The following is a 21,550-nucleotide window of genomic DNA, read 5'->3' on the forward strand; positions in this document are numbered from 1 at the left end:
TCTTTCAGAACAGAAGGAAAACTCGCGCTGTTCAAGAAGCTGCCAGGCGCTGATTGAAGCGCCTGGTTACCATGCAGACCTCGGCCTGTTGCTGGGGTGACTGTCCCAAAGTGCTTTCCTGGGTAATTTTCGAGGTCACTGGTTTGAGCACGCCTATGTGGTGCAGATGGGCCCACCCACATTCAAGACCCAGCAGGAGCTCTTTCATTAGGCCCAGTGAATGGCCTCATTCATCCCCTTCACCTCAATTGGTCACGCTGCATCTCTCCAGAGGGCCCAGGACAAACTTTTCTCTCATTCCACTTGCTGATCTTCCACGCACCACCCACCTTAGTCATGCTTCACTTTTGTTCAGGAGCATGTGGTGGCAGGCCTCATCTTTGGCCTCAAACTACCTTAGATGGAGTGAAGGTGGTATATAACTGACATTACTAAGTTTATCCTACTGAATGGCTCAGAAAAGCCCAGACGGATGCTACCGATAGAGATTACTGTGGATCAGAGACATTTTTAAGGTGCAGGTCTTTGTACAGATCTTCATGACTTATCCCGGAACCATGTTCCTTTAATTTAATTCTTTCTCAGTGCTGAAACAAATGCTGCAGCAGGCTCAATTTATCTCTAACTTGCTGCCCTTTCCACTGAATGCAGCTGCAGTGCTTCGCCATAGTAGAGGGTCCTCTATGCCCTGTCTCTTTTTGACCATCAAGTGAGTCTCAGGTCTAGCCTAGCGAGAAGTGACTAATTGTCTTGAGTTGTTAGTGTGCCTGGAATGAGATACACTTCACTTGGTGACAGGATGCACAATAATTTGGTTTCTCCCTTCCTCCCCTCCCTCTCTTTCTCCTTCTTGCAGCAGATTTAGCCCCCCCTGCTTCTCAAGCTACTGAGCTGTAAAATTGAATGGACAGCAGGCAGTATACAGAATGAGACCTGGCATCATGGACGCACTAACCTTGAGGAGGGCCACTGCTGCATGCTGCACCTAAAGAGATGGAGACAGAGCGTCAGCCATGTTGGACTGAGAAAGGTTAAAATGAGGAGGGAGGAAAGGCCAAATGCAGAGAGAAAGGTGGACCTGTGCTAAAGCAACAACACAACAGCTTAGCAAAGCAGGTCTTCATCGGCATGAGGATGGATATACACTCAGAAAGACACCAGTGACTCAACCACAGAAAGACACACATTTTATGAAAACAGTTCATCTTCAAAAGCGCGTTCCCCAGCAGTTTTAACAAAAACTCGTCCTGGTAATGAAATCAACTTGTAGCTACTCTTGGAACAAATCTGAGCAATCAATTAATATGAATCACAAATTCACTGGCTGTGGCTTAGATGTGAACAAATGGATCCCCAGTCCCTTACAGATGATATTAGTGCTCTGAGCTGCTCTCTCCACGAGAGATTAAGCAGGTTTGTACTCTCCCTGGCGGGCAGCACTCCCCCCTCCAGGGTGCTGCACTATCATTTGCAGGAAAATTACTTCAGTAATGAAGAATCCAGGCCCATAAATCCTCATGGCCTCACCTTCCTTCGCCGCCCAAGTCTTGCTGAACAGCTAGTAAAAATTCCCTTTAAAAAATTCATAGTGCAATTTCCTCAAATCCCTCCCAGCAAGCACAATTATGGAACTTTCATCTCAATTGATTTATGTCCTGGGCGAAGGGGGGGGTAGAACTCGGTGTAGGCTGGGGAAGAGGGTCTGGTTGGAGGGTGGGAAGTGGTAAATCACTGTTTTTAAAAGGTAAGGTGTACGGCCTTTTGTCAATTTCAGTGCATGCGTGCTGTGCAGGTGACAGAGAAGCGTATGAATAAGGGGAGGAGGAAGAGGGAAGAGAACATCTGACGGGGTCTGAACGCAGAAGTGAAATGGCAAAAAGGAGGGGGCTGCGGCTGGGAGTGGGGGCGGTTAGTGAGATGGGGGCGAAAGGAGCGGTATTCCACTTGATTAATAACACTAATCAAATTATACAGTGTTCCACTGTGCCCTGAAATCTGGGGCCATAATGTCCTCTAATGGTGAGGTTCATGGAGCTAAACTTCAGAGGGAAAACACAGCGCTGACTGCTGCATGCCTTAATGAAGGCAGTAAAACATCCATTTCCAGAAGCCATGAAATGAAAGGCAAGATTGTAGATGTGCACCCAGTGGCTCCCCCACTGCAAAAAAAGAGAAGGCTGTTAACTCAAAAGACGGTGCTGGGGCGAGTGAGACAGACAGACAGACAGCAAGAAAGAAGGAGAGCTGCAAGGCCTTAAAAAGAGAAATGACAAGATAATCATATAAATGAAGACATTTAAAGGGCAAGAGCACCAAGAGTAAGCGGGTATATATAAAGTAAAGGGATGATGAAGTGAGGATAAAAAGACAGATTGGTAGATACTCTTTGTGCGTTCTCTTCTGGCATGAAGACAATCATCTGGGTCTGCTGATTATGGATGAGCCAGGCTGCTTTACTATGTCTGTTATACTTAGTGCTGCTGACAGCGACCACTATTCATCACTATTTAGTTGCTGATGCACCTAACCACAGCATCCTCCCTCTCATCTATCTCACTACTACTCCATTAGAGAATCCCTCCGTCCACCCAGGCATGTATTGTGTTGATCCACCTATCCATCTGAATGTCCAGTCGTCCATCCATCCATGGGTACATTTGTCTACTCATTCAACCTGCCATTCATCTGTATGTCCATTCATGCTTTCTTTCATTCATTCATCCCTCCACCCATTATCCATCCATCCATCTATCCATTCATCTTCTTCGTCATTTGTCTGCTGACGATCCAGTCATCTGTCAATCCATCCAGTCTGGGTCAATAGAACGAGCTCAGCGTCAGTTAGTTGCTCCAGACAAAAGTCGACTTCTCATTTCTTGGCATTATGCAGCACTAAGCCAGCAGATCTCCGCTGGCAGTTCCACACTTGTATATCTGACATTAATATCTAAGCAACATGCAGAAATCACTAGGCACTGTGTGGGTGTGAAGTCCAGCAGAAAATTCCTGCTGCATTATAACAAAGTGAAACTCAAACACACTTAGATTTATACAAAAGCATTATGTTTTGCATTTAATCTACTAAATTGCGCATGCTACCAACAATCAAATCAGGCTTTGCATCTTGAGTAAAGTAAACACTGCTCGTTGTCCTTGGGGCAAAAAAATCATCTGGAGAGCAAGGGGGGAAAAAAACAACAAAGATGAGAAAACACAGATTGCTATTGTTATTATTATCATAATTACAGCTGTGCTTATCATGCGAGCAGCCTCAATCAGGATGAAATACAGTTTCATTTGATGAAGCTTCCTGTTTTGACTGGCTTGAGTTTGGGAGCCACACACTTGGCTGGCGTGCCAAAAACTCAATCAGGCGCAATTACATAGCCATCAGATAGAAATGTAATTGATTTGAAGGCTGACATGAGATATAACTACATTACAGTGGAGGCACAGTGGGGAGGATCCTTGGGGACAGGGCCTACGGGGAGCTCATTACCACCAAGCTTTGAATTATTGAGTGCTAAGGCAGTGACATTGAGGAATAGAGGCGGGCGATTGGCTGTAACAGCTCGACAAGTGTTTATCTCAACTTAGAGCAACCTAAGTTGTCAGTCCATGTAAGAATATTGCAAAGGAAGAAGTTGCAATGGTTTGGAGTTAATGAGAGCATATCACGTGACGTCTGCTATTTCCATTCTGAGTATTTGTAACGAGTACAAGAAAAGGCACAAATACACTGTAAAGTCATGTTTGGGCGTCACTTCTATACTAGTAACATGTGTTGGGTCACATATTTGGTGCTTTATGCACTTTTTATTTTGTGGAAACACTGCATATCATTTTCAATGTTGGCTTAGGATGTTACCTTTTAAAATTTACATTCACTTATGCTACAGCAGATTTTTCTCATTTGGTTTCTGTTTCTGTTAATGTGGTTGTTTGTGAGCTTGCTATGTTCAGTTCCCCATTCGCCCTGCAGGTGGTATTTATCCTTCAAGCTCAGGTCCTCTGTCAGAGGCCTGGGAGTGCAGTATCTTTGCTGGTCCTGGAACTGCACCTCTGGACAGAGATGTAGGATATAATTCCTGGATCTGCTGGAGCCACTCGCCCAGTTTGGGGGTCACCCGCCCGAATGCTCCGATTACCACTGGGACCACTGTTGCCTTCACCCTCCTGTTCCTTCTTCCTGATCACTCTGTATAGCTGCATCTATCACTACTTTTCCTCTGCTTGTCCACCACTACTATGTTCGGTTATTTAGCCATTACCAGTTTGTCTGTCTGTATCTAGAAGAGCTACAGGATTACAGCTTGACTATATGATGATGATAAAAATCCAGGTATATCTTACACACGCGCACACACCTGTATTTTTATTATTTCATCAGAAACCATTTAACCTGCCTTTCTCTTAATGTCACAGACACAAAGAGCTTAAATTAGGTGGAAATCTCCCTTGAGTCAGAAGGGTTGAAGTGGCCCATCTGCCTGACCCTTACCACTTGTCACAGGCTGGGTCTCTGACCCAGCGCTCTGAGTTAATGTTTGTATTTGTCTCATTTTGTTATGTGATTTAGTTTGTGTTATTTCCTATCTGCCTTTAGTTTAGGCAGTTATTGTTCCTGGGTTTTCTATGTTTTGGGGTTTTGTATTTATTCATCACATATTAGGTCTGTTAAGTTGTGTTGTCATGTTTTAGTATTTCCTGTTTTATTCTGACAATGTCATGTGTTCTTTGTTTATTGTATTTAGCTTTCCTCTCCTGGTCCTGTCATTAGGTTTATGTCTGTCAGCTGTTTTCCCCCATGTGTCGCCACTTCCCCTGATCACCTCATGTCTGTATTTAAGCCTTTTGTTTTCTTCATGCCATTGTCAGGTCGTCTGCTCATCCATGTCTCATCTCCAGGTACCCATGTCAGTTCACTATGGTTAAGGTTTTTCATGTTTTGTTATTAGTTCACCCAGTTTAGGTTATTGTTTAGTTTTCACCGATGCCCTATTATTTTGTACCCTCGTTGCTAACCTCAATAAACGGCTTGTTTTGTTAATCCACACCACGTTTTGGTCTGCGTTTGAGTCCTCCTCTGCAACACATACGGTCTGCCCCAGTCAGACCGTGACAGTACGACCTGACCACTATGGACTCAGCAGACCGCGAGCTTTACGAGCGTCGGGAGGCAGCCTTCGCCCAGCTGGAGGAGGAGCTCCGCTGGAAGCCGTGGCGTACCCCCGACTACGAGCGCATTTTCCACGGGACTCGGCTAGCTCTCGGAGGTCCCAAGAGCTGCCGAAAGTCCCCGCCTGTTGCGCTGCCTGCATCTAAGCCTCGCTCGCTTCAGGTGGGAGTCCTCCGTGTGGCTTCAGGCGCTCACGCTCCAGCCTCGGTGTCTCCGTTCTGTGCACCGGGAGCTCAGTCGCTCGCTCCGCCGGCTTCCTCCACTCGAAGGAAGCAGCGCGCCCGTCGCCATAAACTGGACAATGCCGAGCTCACGGTGGTGAGTAACAATGACTATTACCCTCACGACCCGTCTGATGCTAACAACAATCGGCTCACTTCCGATCCATGGGGAATTTCCCTTATGGATGACGACGTGGACTGGGAGGATCCGTTTTGTTTTACTCCCTCTACACAGGGAGGGATGAAAGACAATTCCCGCTCGCCTAAGCCGGCACATAGGGTTAAAGGACAGACTGTTAATTACGTTACCAGGACAAACACACTCAGTTCCACTTCCGTCTGTTCAGGTTCTGTCAGTTCAGGTTTTGTTAAGTCGGGTTCAGTCATCCCCAAGTCAGCTCACTCTACAACTGTTAACCCAAGGATTTCGAAAACTATTAACCCAAGGACTGCTAATACTAAGACTGCTAAACATGAAGTGGACGGCGGATTCATTTTTGCTAGGTCTGTTTTTGTCGACCCAATACATATTAACCCTAAGCCTGCCGTTTCTAAGACTGTTTTTTCTGAGCCTGCTCCTTTGCCTGTTCGTGTTTCTGCTGCCAGGGCAGCTCGGGCCCAGCGTACCCCTGCACCCGTACCAGTTCCTCGGGTGAGGGAGTCTGAGGCCCAGCTGGTCCCTGCTCTGGTTTCCAGGCCAGCTGAGGCTCTGTCCGTTTCTGCACCCGTACCAGCTCCTCGGGTGGGAAGGGCAGTTGCCCAGCCATTGCCGGTGCCTGTCCCGGCTTCCGGGGTGAGGGGGGCTGTGAACCAGTCCACCCCTGCACCCATGCCGGTCCCCAGGGTGAGGTCAGCCAGGATACAGCCCGTCTCCGCACCCGTACCTACTCCTCGGGTGGGAGTGGCTAGTGTCCAGCAGGTGCCTGCACCCGTTCCTGTTTCTACTGAAGGCTCAGGAGAATTCAGTCCGCAACCAACACCACCATCACTACTGCATGCTTTTCAGTCTATAGCTCAGTCATTAGCTCTGTTAGCAGCCCAGTCAATAGTTCATTTTCCTGTGTTTCCGTTAGCTCAGCCCTTAGCCCACTGTGCAGCTCAGCCAGCTCCCCATTGTTCAGCTCAGTTATTTGCTCAATCACCTGCTCAGCCTTTTGTTCAGCCAGTAGTCTCGGCACCTACTGGTCCTGCCACTGCTTCTGCTGGAGGGCCCGAGGAGCCCGTCCAGCCTCATGCCTCGTCTGCTGGGGGGCCCGAGGAGCCCGTCCAGCCTCATGCCTCGTCTGCTGGGGGGCCCGAGGAGCCCGTCCAGCCTCATGCCTCGTCTGCTGGGGGGCCCGAGGAGCCCGTCCAGCCTCATGCCACGTCAGCTGGAGGGCCCGAGGAGCCCGTCCAGCCTCAAGCCACGTCAGCTGGAGGGCCCGAGGAGCCCGTCCAGCCTCAAGCCACGTCAGCTGGAGGGCCCGAGGAGCCCGTCCAGCCTCAAGCCACGTCAGCTGGAGGGCCCGAGGAGCCCGTCCAGCCACCTTCAGATTCTGCTTCTGTTTCGCCTGCTGCAGCTCCAGCCTGTGCTTCGCCTGCTGCAGCTCCAGCCTGTGCTTCGCCTGCTGCGGCTTCATCAGAGCCTTCGTCTTCGCCTGGTGCGGCTTCATCAGAGCCTTCGTCTTCGCCTGGTGCGGCTTCATCAGAGCCTTCGTCTACGCCTGGTGCGGCTTCGCCTGGTCCGGCCTGTGCTACGCCTGGTGCGGCTTCGCCTGGTCCGGCCTGTGCTACGCCTGGTCCGGCTTCGTCAGAGCCTTCGTCTTCGCCTGGTCCGGCCTGTGCTACGCCTGGTCCGGCTTCGTCAGAGCCTTCGTCTTCGCCTGGTCCGGCCTCTGCTACGCCTGGTCCGGCTTCGTCAGAGCCTTCGTCTTCGCCTGGTCCGGCCTCTGCTACGCCTGGTCCAGCCTCTGCTTCAGCGTCGCCTGGTCCTACGGCTGTTATGCCGCCGCCCAAGCCTCGCTCTGCACCTGGGAATCTTCGGCCACCTGCTGGACGTCACCGCCGTCGAGGTCGGCCGCCTGAACTGTTTCTACGCCGTTGCCGTCCGCACGGACGGCCCCCGGAACTGTTCGACCATGGACTTCTGTGCCGTCGGCCTCCGGGCCGGCCCCCTGATCACTTGAACTATGATTTTCTGGACCGTCACCCTCCGGGTCGGCCCCCTGAGGAGTCATGAACTGTTCCCTGCGCTCCTGTGATTTTTGATGGACATTTTGTTTTTTTTGGCCTTGTTTCTGGCCCTCCGTCCTGGACCCCCACCGCCCGCCCTTGGTGGGTTGTTTTTGGTTTTGTTTTTCGTGGTTTTGGGCGTCTGGAATCCGCCCTTGAGGGGGGGGCTCTGTCACAGGCTGGGTCTCTGACCCAGCGCTCTGAGTTAATGTTTGTATTTGTCTCATTTTGTTATGTGATTTAGTTTGTGTTATTTCCTATCTGCCTTTAGTTTAGGCAGTTATTGTTCCTGGGTTTTCTATGTTTTGGGGTTTTGTATTTATTCATCACATATTAGGTCTGTTAAGTTGTGTTGTCATGTTTTAGTATTTCCTGTTTTATTCTGACAATGTCATGTGTTCTTTGTTTATTGTATTTAGCTTTCCTCTCCTGGTCCTGTCATTAGGTTTATGTCTGTCAGCTGTTTTCCCCCATGTGTCGCCACTTCCCCTGATCACCTCATGTCTGTATTTAAGCCTTTTGTTTTCTTCATGCCATTGTCAGGTCGTCTGCTCATCCATGTCTCATCTCCAGGTACCCATGTCAGTTCACTATGGTTAAGGTTTTTCATGTTTTGTTATTAGTTCACCCAGTTTAGGTTATTGTTTAGTTTTCACCGATGCCCTATTATTTTGTACCCTCGTTGCTAACCTCAATAAACGGCTTGTTTTGTTAATCCACACCACGTTTTGGTCTGCGTTTGAGTCCTCCTCTGCAACACATACGGTCTGCCCCAGTCAGACCGTGACAGTACGACCTGACAATGGCATGAAGAAAACAAAAGGCTTAAATACAGACATGAGGTGATCAGGGGAAGTGGCGACACATGGGGGAAAACAGCTGACAGACATAAACCTAATGACAGGACCAGGAGAGGAAAGCTAAATACAATAAACAAAGAACACATGACATTGTCAGAATAAAACAGGAAATACTAAAACATGACAACACAACTTAACAGACCTAATATGTGATGAATAAATACAAAACCCCAAAACATAGAAAACCCAGGAACAATAACTGCCTAAACTAAAGGCAGATAGGAAATAACACAAACTAAATCACATAACAAAATGAGACAAATACAAACATTAACTCAGAGCGCTGGGTCAGAGACCCAGCCTGTGACACCACTAGCCTACGGGTCGTTTCCCATAAGCGCTGAGCGATGAGTGCTGAGAGGATAAAGATATAAGTCACTGTGGAGGGACTCCTTCATCCCCAGGAAGTGGTGACTGCCTACCTCTGGGAGAGTTATGCCCTCTAGGCTACTACCACTGATCTTCCTGTGTCTATCTTATTCTTTCTATCACTCCTCTCTCTCTTCTCACACAGCTCTCCTGTGAGCTTTCTCACAAAAATGAGAACTCAATTAATTCAGGCGAAATGAGGACGAGGGAGGAGGAGGTAGAGGCCTGGGTAGCCCAGAGCGACATTGAATAAGAGAGAGGAAAGCCTAACAGGAGCCGTTTGCCGATCTGCGGCCTGGAAACAGCAAACTGAGCATGGGGTGACTGTGCATGTGCGTTAAGTCTTCAGCTGAGTTAATCCTGCGTGCACTTTAAATATGGCTGATGAGCAAATGCTCCTCATTGCTGAGGGAGATGTTGGGTAAACAGACAAGTCACAGGAAGCCAGAGACTGGAAAAAGAGCGCAAACTGAAAGAGCCGAGGACAGAGGCGACATGATTAAAAGCCTGCTGACATTCGGTGCCCAACAAGTTGTCTGTTGTATGAATGTGATGTTAACTTTAATAACGTTGGTAGCAAACACTGTAAACGTGCAGTTCTAAATAGTTGCACTAGATGTTTCAGAAACCTCCAGTCTGTGAAGACTAGGTGAATGGGCTGCATCTATGTCACGTAATGAAGATGTCATGTGACCTATGACCTTGGGATCGAGAGCCTACTGTCAGTGTCACAGATGCAAAGTGCAGCCTTAAAGACATCAATCTTGCATGAGCTTGGTCAACCTGCTTAATGTTACATTAGGGTGCCACGAGCAACCACACAGCTCAGATAATTTTCTCGTAGCCTTGCAGAAAAACTGGCAGAAAACCAGCTCTTAGCCTGGGCTAAGGTTTGAGGTCCCCAGTGGATACACATAAGAACAGGACACACATAGACACACAGACTGGAACTATATAGAGTTATAAAATACACAATATGAGGAGACAGTACACTACATATGCTAAAAAATAAACCAACACTTGAGTCGCTTTTCTTTTAGTCTAGACTCTTACTTGAAGCACACAACAAAAAACAAAAAGCAAAACAAATAAAAAACAAATGACCCATTTTTACAAAAGTTATGTTCAGTGCAACAGCGTCATAAAAGTAACCGCTTCCCTGTGACAGAGTGTAAATCTCACAGTATTCAGGGATACTTTTATGTTCCATTTTGACTGCAGTACATATATTACAACATTTTATCAGTCCCAGCTCCAGGACAAGGCTAGTAAAACGCGCGAGTCAGACAGTTCCAAATTTTCATATGATAAATACCTTACTAGCGAGAAGCCAGGATGGGCTGTGGCATTTGGTGTTTCCAAGAAAATCAGTATGCCACTAGTACTCGGAGTGATTGAACAGGCTGTAAACAGAAGCAGCAGACTTGCTCGACGCTTTCTGGGAGATACTAATATAGCACTACTTCCAGGAGCTGAACTGTAGGATAGAGGAGGGGTTTTGAAGTTCATGAACTGAGCAGGGAGTGCGAGAGCTCTTAAAATTACCATGTCCCTGTGCACGACCCACTGTCTGTATTTAAGTTCAGAGTAAAAGCACAAGACTGCTGAGCAAAGTACGTCAAGTAAGTCATAAGACACCCTTGGTCAATGGCTGATAGTGTTCCTCGCATTAGCCCAAATTAAAATTAGATCTATCTTTAACAATCTAATAAAAAAATGCCATATGATGATACTTTGCCTCATTTATACTTTCCATCTTCTTCTCCCCCCATACCCTCGAGGAGAATTCATTCTCATTTGTTCATGGTGATTGTGAAAGGACTTTCTTTCTTTTCTTTTTACTCAAGTGGCATGTCAGTATTGTTGCTGTGTGAAAAATTAATCACAGTCAGAGATAATTTTTTCCAGATCTATGTCCAATCAAGACATTTAAGACTTCAGCTGGTCTCGTTGATATTATAGGTCAAATTAGAGCCAATAGAAGCATTAAGTACACAATTTAGGACTTTAGCTGAAGGGATGTGTTTGTGTCTTTACCAACATCAGCTGACGTTGATACTTTATTGAGCCTAAGGTTATTACACTAATAGCTGCACTAATATAAAAAGAAGGTCAGGTTCTTCCATGGCCTGAGTTTAAAGCTTGTTTCTAATGAAGAGACGTATGGAGCATTTTAGCACTAGGCAAACAACTCAACATGTTTATTATTTCGCCAAAAATATATCCTGTTTCTTCCCAAGCTCTCGCAGCAAGGTGAACACAGTTCAGATGCATTTTAAAATCTTTAAAATGTCATCTGTTTGATGACTAATTAATTTTAAATTTAAGACGGCGTTTTCACAGAAATGTAACAGGAAGGAGGCCGAGCAGGCAGTGAGAGTTTAAGCTCTGCAGCTATAGCAGTTTCGTTGGTGGTGAGCCGTTGTGAAAATTTGAGAAAAACCACAACCTATGTGCCTATTGTGCAAACATGTGAAACCACAAGGGTGCCATGAGTTGCTAAAAGAGCAGCTTATCTATATATGGGGTTAAGCCACAGCTCCACACAAACTGAAAGTTAGTTCTGTGAAATACACGTTTAGTTTTCAAGCCTCGGACAGCAGAAAAAAACTTGATCTGTGAGGAGAAACATGAAAAAAAGCCAGACTGGTAACTACACAGCAGCAGGTTACTAAACGATCTATTAAAGACTTTCCTAAAAGTCAAAAATAAAGGGTACCGTTTGGAATAAAGTTGCTTAACCCTCAAAAAGAGTCACAAAGACTTTGTGGAGAAGCTCTGATGCTGCTATGGAGGCACTTGATGTCATAACAACCTGAAGAGATACTTCCTCTCGAAAAAACGAAGCGGCATAACAGACGAGTACGCCGTGTGTCTGACAATGAAGCTTTTAGCCCTATTCTGTGAACGCACCGCTCCATCCCCAGACACATGCACTACTTCTCCTCTGACCTGAACACGAAACCTGGACAAGAAACACTACGCAACAATTTGGTTTTGTTTGTCCCCCTGGGGCCTTCCTGGCTCTCGGAAATCTTACCCTGGCATTCGCCATAATCCCCGGAGAATGAAACCAAGGCCCAGCAGCACAGACAAAGCACCAGGTGATTGTATATCTGTGACAGACCACCGTAGTAGCCTCTAAAAGTGGCCCCCGTGACACCAATAATTTGACGTCCCTTCTCCTGTTCCACGCTTGGCCTCAAGGGGTTGCCCCGTATCGACTTACATCTAGCCAGCTACCTTTGAATAACAAGAGCTGCATCAGCTTTAACTGACTCAATTGAGAAGAACTGCACACAGTTAATCTGGCTTTTGGCTGGTGCTGGCAGAGTAGATGACATTGGTGTCTGGAGCTGGAGAGTATCAGTTGACCTAGACTAATTATTCATAAGGCCTTGTGATGGCTGCCGCAGTCAGTTCAGACAGGAGCGGCTGAAAGGAAAGCATATACCAATCTGTCTAAGACAGAGCTCAAACAGCTGGGGACCTACAAGAAGCTATGAATGAAAATCTGAAACCTAGAAAGCAAAACGATGTCATTAAGAGCAGTCAGCACTCTCTGAGTGATCTTGTGTAGCAGCCGTACAAGATTGTATATGATGAAGTGAAGAATATGACTTAGCAGGGTCACTCATGCATGGCTAATAGGAGAATGATGAATTGCCTTAAATAATAGCACACTCCATATCCTCACAACCAAGAGCAGACATCGCCTTGAAATTTGTAATAACAGTAATTGTGATTTCAACCAATAGTCCTCCAATACAGTAATAAATACACGCTGTGTTGCCCGTGACGAGTCTACTAAAAAAGCATCTGCTGGCAAAGCCTGAATTTCACTCTTGCACAGAAGGCATTTAAAATGTCCAGATGTCGGTGAAAATTTTCTGGAAACACTAAATCTTTGACTGAAGCATAAACTTAATGATTAGAAAGCTCGCAAGGAAAGGAAAGCGAACGCGGTTCAGCTTCGAGCTCAGGCGAGCTGCTTTCTCACCTCTATTTACAATCAAAAATGAACCGCAGCAATGTGTACCCACAAGCACACATACAAAAGGGGCACTTATGTGCAAGCACAATAGCGTGGCAATTAGCGGCTAGAGAGGAGAAATGCTGGATCGGTTACAGTTGTTGAATGTTAATTACAGCATTTTACGGCATTGAGGAGATAACGAGTTAGCGCCTGGTGACAGCAGCGACATGTCCTTTAACGAGAGCCGTGGAAATTTATGAAACTTGAGATCAGGGACAATGAGGCGTTACTGGCTTGTCAGGCGCTCTTCTGCTCACCCTCCCTTTGTCCTAATGAAGGCAGACATTTGTTTCTTCCTCTTCTCTGCTTGCCCCTGCACCGTTAGCCTGAAATGATTATTGCTCATCTAGGAAAGGTAAAAATCAGCTGCTTGGGATTCTGTCCTTGTCAACTCTCCTCGCACAGCACCGCTGCTATTGTCTAATCAGTTTCTGTTATAGTCGTAAGGTTGGAGAAAAACAACCACAAAACGTGTGGACACGTGGCCAAAGATAAACATGGGGTCATATTAGAGATAATTCCTTCTCTGGCGCAGGAAACATAGCTGCTAGTCAGACAATTGTGAGTGACCATTCATTCCAGTCTTTTTAAATAGCCGGGGATCAAGAGCTTGGTAAAATCCGTGAGGTTAATGTGGTCATGTTGTGAAGCCTGGTTTGGAATTTAGGTTAATGGAATCATTGATAGGGCTCAGCTCTAATGCCTGCGATGCTTAAGAGGATCCATACTTTATGATTTAGACAAATCCTGGGACATTCTTCAAAGTTTCCCCTGCTGACCTTGGCAAAACAGACAGAGGCACACACGGGAGTGTGAGGATTTCTTTGGGACTTTACAGCCGCTGCTAAGTAGAATCCCCCAGGCTTTATCAGTGCCTGAATGGAATATTACATCAGTTACACTGGGGCAAACATGGGCCCCAGAGGAAATATTAAGAGTAATAAACTTGTAAAGAGAGCCTGTTTTCCCCTCTTCCCTGTCAAATTACTCTAAAGAATTTGAACAAAAATGTACAGTAAAATGGGGAATTCTTGAAATTGTAGCTCATGTCTAGACTAGGACTTGGAAAAAAAAAGCCCTCCTCTGACTTCACAAGACTTAGCTGTGGTCATGTTATTTATATCATACACCAGAGTGACTCCACTTTAATGCAGCTGTATTTCTAATAAGGAATGCAATTATGATGCTTGTGAGAATGTTAATGTTGTGATTTAACTTCTAATCTCTTCAGTACTGCTGCTGGCCTGCTACCAACACTTGTGCTGGGAAAAATGGTCATTTAAGTGGGTTGTAGCCTGGAAGAAGAAGAGAGACTAACCTGCTGGTGAGAGCAAGGGGAGATCTTTTAAAACCAAAGAAGATGGTGTTCAGATGTCAATAAAAACAGGTGTTAACCAGCTTAGCTGAGATGTTAAGAGCTTGGATAATCCTAGCCTGGATCCAAGAGGGATCCTGCTCTGGAATACTAATGCTTAGGATGCACTGTTAAATCACACACGGTTGATTAGGGGATTGGATTGGGCCTGCTGCTACAGGACATCAAAGCTCAATTTGCATTTGCTAACAATTGCCAAGATTTGTAGAATAAGAACTGCACACATATAGTTAGAATTATGGGTCATCCAGGTTCACAATCAGCTACTGTGGCGTCAAAAGATTACGCTGAGGAGAGCAACGACACATTATGTTATGGATGTGTTGCACAAGATTCAGGATAGAAGTCTTTATTTTCCAGACTATAAAATAAACCACAGCAAAAAGTACGTTTCTGATTTGTTCCGACTTGCCTCATCCTCTTTGCTATTGAGAGCTCAAATAAAAATTAATATTAGTTCACATGGTGTTGTTTCTACAAGTTTAAGCCTCTGTATAAAAATAAATAAAAAACAACCCCAGCCAACTGCAGAGCTTTCATGCCAACAGCTACAGAAATGCAGCTCCAGTCCAATCAAAGTTACCCATAGGCCACTAAAGCAACAGCACGCCTGTGGGCACCACCCTCAGGCAAGCAAACTTAGGGGGTGGTCGTGGGGGTGTGCAGGGGAGCTGCTCAGCTTTGCAGATCCTGTCGGTTAGATCTGACTAACTGTGGTATTAGTAGGAAAAATTTGGTTTTCTTGATTGCAGTGCTTTCCAGTGATAAAATGATGTGCTTGTTGGGTTACATCCTGTGGAAACGGTGTCAAGCCCATAAACCTTGTTTTGGTGCAGATACATGAAAGAGCTACGCTCTTCCTTCCTCTCTGGCAGCCTCACGGTAGATTTCGATGAGCTTTGAGATGAAGAAACCAGCGAAATATCAGAGTTTTGTCGAGGTTCTGTGATTTGTCTATGATTTCGTTGCTTTGTCTGTTTGTCTGCATGTAAGCAGGATTACTTACAAAGTTATGGATGGATGCACATTAAATATTTTACCAGAGGAGGGGCTTAAAAATGTCCAGCTGCAGCTGTCCTGTTGGATCCGGGGACTCTATTCATCCTTGACGTAGGGGAAACTTTAAACCTTGGTGTAGATGTACAGCCTGGAACTGCTCCTGTTGTCTGCAGATTAGTAACTGTAGAAAAGATCCGACAGTGGCAACCTCTGCCTCTTAGTTTGTTAGATGGTAAATCACAAGTGACTTTCTTGAGGTAGCTAATATATTAAAAAAATCATTTTTTTAGAAGCAAACTGAAAAGTTCTGCAAGATTTATAATTTCAAAGAACTGCAGTTCTTAATACGAACCTACTGTAATAATGAAACGCTATAAGCACTCAAGAGCAATTTACGTCACTGAGGGGCAGATACATCAAAGTACTGCGCTGGTGAATGTGCTCATTTTCAGCTCAGAAATTATCTCAGTACAAACAGATAGCACCTAAAGGGAAGGAATCACCTAAGACACTAAAGAGAGAACATCTTCACAAGGAAGAATGAGCCCAAAGAAGAATAAGCAACAAACATGCTCTCCTCTTTTAAATATAATTCCAACGCAAGTAAACACACTAAGTCTTTCCCTCAAACCACCACCTTGTTTTTAAAATCCTTCATCAAGCTCCAGGATGAGACATCCATTTGGACAAACACCCCCCCCCCCCAAAACAAAACAAACAAACAAACAAACAAAAAAAACATGTGACGCTCATCTGTTTCACTTAATCTACTTTTAATGTGCCACCTGGTCTGCTACATACATTCATATACTCTTACATGCCACTCCATAATCAAATCAGCATTTGGTGTCAGGGTGGCTCGTGGTTCGGGCTGTTCTCATTTGTAAACACCACCTGCCAGTTCTCACTCCTCTTCACTTGCCGGGTGACATTAGCACAAGCGTGAAATGTGATTTTGCATTGAGCAAACCTCTGCACCGAGCACATCTGAGTGTGCCGACCTGGAAAGCAGGCAGAAATAATCTCCGGTCACCTAAGTCAGAGGGAGCTGTCATGCATTACACAGAACACAGACACTGGCAACTAATAATCAGCTGCTAGGTGCTGCTCTCAGTAACCTGGGATGGTTGACTCCTGTGGCCCCTCCGACAATTTGTCTCTTTTTCTTTTGCCACACAGTTTCCACAGTTACTTTGGCTGTTCCCTTTTTAATGCAGAATCAGGCCTTCGTTTTTACTGTGTGTTTGTTCACTTTTGGACTAAAATCTAAATGATGTCCTTATTTGATAAGCATTATATTGCATTTCATGCACGCCACCCTGCTGGCCACTCAGCCACAAAGTCATGATCATAATAAAGTCATAATCACTTAAACTGAGCTATTTATCTGAAATCTTAGTATCACACAACCCAGCGAGATCTGTGATGAGTTTTTATGCTGCATGACGACGCTTCACGCCTGCACGATCACGTATTCACTGACACAGTATTTAAACCACGATCAGAAACAGCACACATTTAGCACTTTTATGTCACGTACGCACAATGCACAGTAACACGGACGACAGATATATCACCTTTTAGCTGCTGGCATCGAGCCTTTTGATGAATGTCAACAAAGCAGTTAGCAGGGAGGAAATGAGAAAAAGAGAGACCAGAGGAGAGAAGAGGGGGGAAAGAACACACAATTATAAAAGCTTCATTTCTTCAGAGAACCATAAAGTCTCGTCCCAGAAGGGCAGCTGAGCACAAATCAATTTCTTTCAGTCGATTACAAGCACTGAGGTTCTAACCTTCATTTGTGAGTCTAATACTCCAACAGTTATGTAGAACACATACCAATTAAGCAATTCTGCGGAATAAGAGGGCCATGAACTGACGCGATTATGGAGGCCGGGCCCCTGGGGAGGTCGGGTTATCGGCTCAGGAGCAGGAAGGATGAGGGGAGCAGGAGCAGAGGATGGAGAGAAAAATGGTGAAGGAGGAGGAGAGACGGAAGCCGAGGAAAAAAGTCATTTATTAAGTCTAATACTCTGTGAAATGTTCCCATGGTAATAAGGCGGGGAGCTTGCGTTAATATCAGGGAGCCATGCAGAAAAGGTCACTCGATAACTGTACCGCCCACCGGGGTCGTGCTGACGGGAGCTGCTCAAACACATCTGATAATGCTCTCAGCGTCGTCACTCAGCGCCAGAGGTCGAGAGGATGGGAGCTTGGGGAAAGGTGCCATTTGTGGAAATTGCACTGATGTACCACTGAGCTCTGACACAATTCTCAGTGCGAGCCTTGGCTCTGTGCAGGCAGCCGCACCGTGACTGTACGGAATAAGCACGATGACACCAAGTCAAAGATTATGGGGGATAAATACAAGTCTCTGTGCCGTATTATGCTTTCCAATAAGTTTCTGATTTCGCAATCACTCACATCCACAATGGCATGAATATAAAGGAAAAGCAGCCGGCATCTTCTTTGCGATTTTCAATATGTGTTTGCACACAGGCTCATGAAAGGAAATGCATTAGAGGCACTCTCCATCTTTCTATTGTCACAAGCTAAATCTGATGCCATTTTCCTCTTGATTTAAAGAGGCTGAATGCATCTCTCCAGATATGTGGGGATCAACACATTGTCATTCACTGCTGAGATGCACCTTAACCACCGCCCTCGCTGCCAGAAGATTTATGGTAATTCCTGATAGCATGTGATAGGATGCAGCCCATAAACCCATGTGAGGTATGTGTTTCTATGGTAACCCTTCTCTCTATTCGCTAGCCCTATGCACCTTGGCGTTTTTACTTTTTTCCCTGCATTGTAGGCGCTGTCTATCTGAATGCCAGCGGTAGGAATGAGATGCAGATTTGTGGCAAAGCAAAGACACAGATGTTTCCTCATTGCCTTTTAATCTGCTATTCCCTCAGCGTCTGGCAAGAAACACTCCCCCTTTAGAATGGTAATTGGACGAGATGAATAATAAACAAAACGAAAACAGACCGATGTTTATGGGGAGCGTTTTAACACTTTGGAATGATCACACTTTATGGCTATTATTAGTGCAGAGGCAAAAGCAAGTGCTGCATCTTGTGGGAATAATAAAGGACAGAGCTTTACTTGTCTAATCAGGAGACCTATCAGGGTCTGGCAGAGGACGCCAGCGCTGTACTCATTAAGGCAGAGCAGCTCACAGTTCATCACTACCTTTGTTTTTCTTACTCATTTCCTCCCTGTTCCCCAAAGTCATTTTACAGTAAAACACACCCGCCATCTACTCGAATGCAAAATTGCATTCATATGCTTTGAATTACAAAATTAATAGATCAATTTACATGTCGTCATCCACATTTTTGGCTTTCTAAGTATCTGCCATCCACATGTTTACCATTTGGTCAGTAAAATCACCTTGAACTCGCTAGATCGATTGCTTGCAAATTTAAGATAATGATTTCATTACGTGCTGTCTGGCCTGATGAGCGCCTTCTCTTCGTTTCCCATCCAGCCGAACATCAAGCAAGTGCTCTGTGTATTTGTTGACAGTGCTGAGATAAGTGTGGATATTTAGACAGCATGTGATATCAGAAAACCGGCTATTTGCATGAAAGACCTGTCCCTCTTTCTCCCCGGAGAGCTTTATAACAGGAGGATATTTCAAACGCTATCAAATGTGCCAAACATTTACTTTGATAACTCCATCGATGGATCCCTGGATTTAATGGCAGCAATCTGAGAGTGCTGAGACACATGCCTGGAGCACAAACAATAATGGAATAGAAATGTGAGGAAGGGATGAATAAAATCTCTTTTAAACGTTCATAAATAATGCACCTCGTGGACCTAGAGAGTTGTTGCCTATTTAACAATGCATGCCTCTTCCTGGTTTCTGTGCAGGCGGAGATGCAAACACAGCGTGCATTGTGGGTCAACATGGAGGAAGACAGCCTAGCGCTCCCTCGACCCTCTAAACCTCGGCTTCCACACCCCCCTGTGGAGCGAGTGCTCCCCACGGCAAATTGCCAGTCACGTGACGATGGCATCGACAACTGCATTTTCTCGTTGCGCCGAAAACCGTAATGACAAAAGGCAAATTTACAAAATGACCGAGTGCTTGCCAAAATGAGGGAGAAGATTTGAGAAAATGGGAGAAAAACAAAGTGCAGGACTAATTATCCAATTAATGTGCAATTAAGCCCGTGCAGCCTAATGGTCTGTGTTGGATTTGGTAATAGCTCTACCAGACTGAGGAGCCTATTAAACTAACTGTAGGCTGCTGTACAGAGCAGACAGATTCAAAACACTGCCTCAGCGAAGGGGCCCACTAGTCGGATGTTACAATTACAGCAGCTGTCGACATTATCACTTAATATAAAAAATGTATGTTGTACTGTGAGCTCAGGCATGCTGACTCTAAGTGTGCGGGGAACCAAAAATATATAAAAAAATCAACCTCCGACACCCCCACCCCCGACACATAATTCAACAAAGCATTTCATTAAGATTTTCATTATCTGCCATAGCAGAGTTTGCTAATAAATGCTAATTATATTCAAGCTAATATTTAATCACACACAATTTCTCCAGTCAACTCAGTTTGAGGAAATACTAATTCTAATGAATGCGTTTACAGTGCATTTTATGAACTTCAGCACAGGCGGAATAAAGAGAGGAAATAGGGAATGATGTTCAAAAGTGCTTTTTCAACTATGAGCTTTATTAGCTTTGACTTATTTCCTACCCTAATGAGATCCTCTTGGAGGGATGTTTTCGTACAATTAATAATGCACACAGAATAATCAGAAGCATAAATATTTATCAGTCTGTGTGTCTGTCTAGTATAGGATGTGGTGAGTTCAGGCAAACCCATCGAAGCAATGTGCTGCAGCCTTATTATCGTTACACTGTAATCCACGCATCATCGAAATCAGGCGCACATCTGGAATTGTTGGATGATTTTTTTTCTCTCGTTCCGAATGAAAAATAAATAATCGAATATAAAGTAATGGTTTAATGGTTTTAAAGACAAATACTGGTTCGCTATTCTAGAAGCAACATGCATACAGAAAGATTGACTGAACGCGACAATAGCACAGTAGTGTGAGCGCAATCACAGGCGCAGTCAGTTCATTTCAGGGAAAAATATGACGTTCTTCTTTTTAGTGCTACTAACCCAGATCGTGCGCTTGATTTAAACATTCTCCTCCTTTTTTTGCAACTCGAGAGAGAAACTCCCAAAAATCCACACACGGCAGAATCGCTGGTACATTCACTACATTCCTCATGTGTGAATGTAGTTATTTGCCACATGTTATCTTGATTTTCTGACCAAATGTCTCAACTCTCAAATTAAGTCTCAGAAGAATCGAAGTAATTACATGATTAAAACCTCTTCGATTGTCCAATTTGGAAAATTACAAGCATCATCCAGTTCAGCCGGTGGGCTTCTGGGAAACGTTGCATTGCAACAATACTGTAGCTTATTTTATCCACCAGATGCAGCACTGAGTCATTTCAGGTCTGTTAATGAATATGTTTGTTTGCTTTGTTTAACTTGACATTTTCATGAATAATCAGCATTACAAGTCACTAAAAAGTTTCACTTTGATCTACAGGTGAAGAAAATGCTCATTTTCCCACCAGATAGCCATTTAAGACATGGCTCTATACCATGTTAGTCAGCAACTGTGTTACAACACATGTGGACAAATGCATTCATACACTGGGAGTATCTTAAAAATCCCAATGAAACGAGGGTAACATATAACAAGTATTAGTACTTCTCAGTGCCACGCTAAAGAGCAGTTGATGAAGTTGTGTCTACCAAAAGAAAGAAAGAAAGAATTAATGGTTTTAATCAGTCTAATAGACTATATAAATGTGATCGGTATGATTGTGTAACAGTATTTGGATGTCTTGCTGTTTCACAACCGAAACTATTATCCCAGTCACGAGTTACAGATGCTAGCTATCAAACAGCCGAGTGATACCAGGCTGAATTCTCTTTTCATTGATCAACCAACATAAAGTGGAAGTATTGCTAGAACTCACACAACCTCAATAAAATTAAACTGGTATAATGTGTAGCCAAGTTCAGTTAAGACTCATATAACTCATATAAACAGAACATTACTCAACATGTCAGAGCTGATTGTGAGCGTCCACCATGCTGCAGCTATTGTTCAAATACACTCAAAGACTGCACAGTCATCTACCTCTTAGCCCACTTTTGAGTAACTTTTTCCTCTATGACCACGCAGGCTGAGCCATGATTCAGCCCCAAGTCTCCAGGTATCTGCTTCCTCAGCCGGCAGA

The 21,550-nt window shown here is 44.9% G+C and overlaps 1 protein-coding gene across 1 annotated transcript in view; it reads right to left on the reverse strand.

Moving 5' to 3' along the window:
* The window catches only part of fbrsl1 (fibrosin-like 1), a 300,050-nt gene that overhangs the window by 102,098 nt on the left and 176,402 nt on the right, over positions 1–21,550 (reverse strand). Inside the window, exon 5 of the mRNA XM_085367042.1 lies at positions 956–985. Within this exon, the coding sequence (XP_085223168.1) occupies positions 956–985 (30 nt within the window). The remainder of the gene's footprint in view (positions 1–955; positions 986–21,550) is intronic.

This window comes from Diplotaxodon limnothrissa, linkage group LG12 (genome assembly GCF_057381915.1).
Source record: "Diplotaxodon limnothrissa isolate DT_005_m linkage group LG12, D_limnothrissa_male_GT1.1, whole genome shotgun sequence".
Taxonomy (NCBI): domain Eukaryota; kingdom Metazoa; phylum Chordata; class Actinopteri; order Cichliformes; family Cichlidae; genus Diplotaxodon; species Diplotaxodon limnothrissa.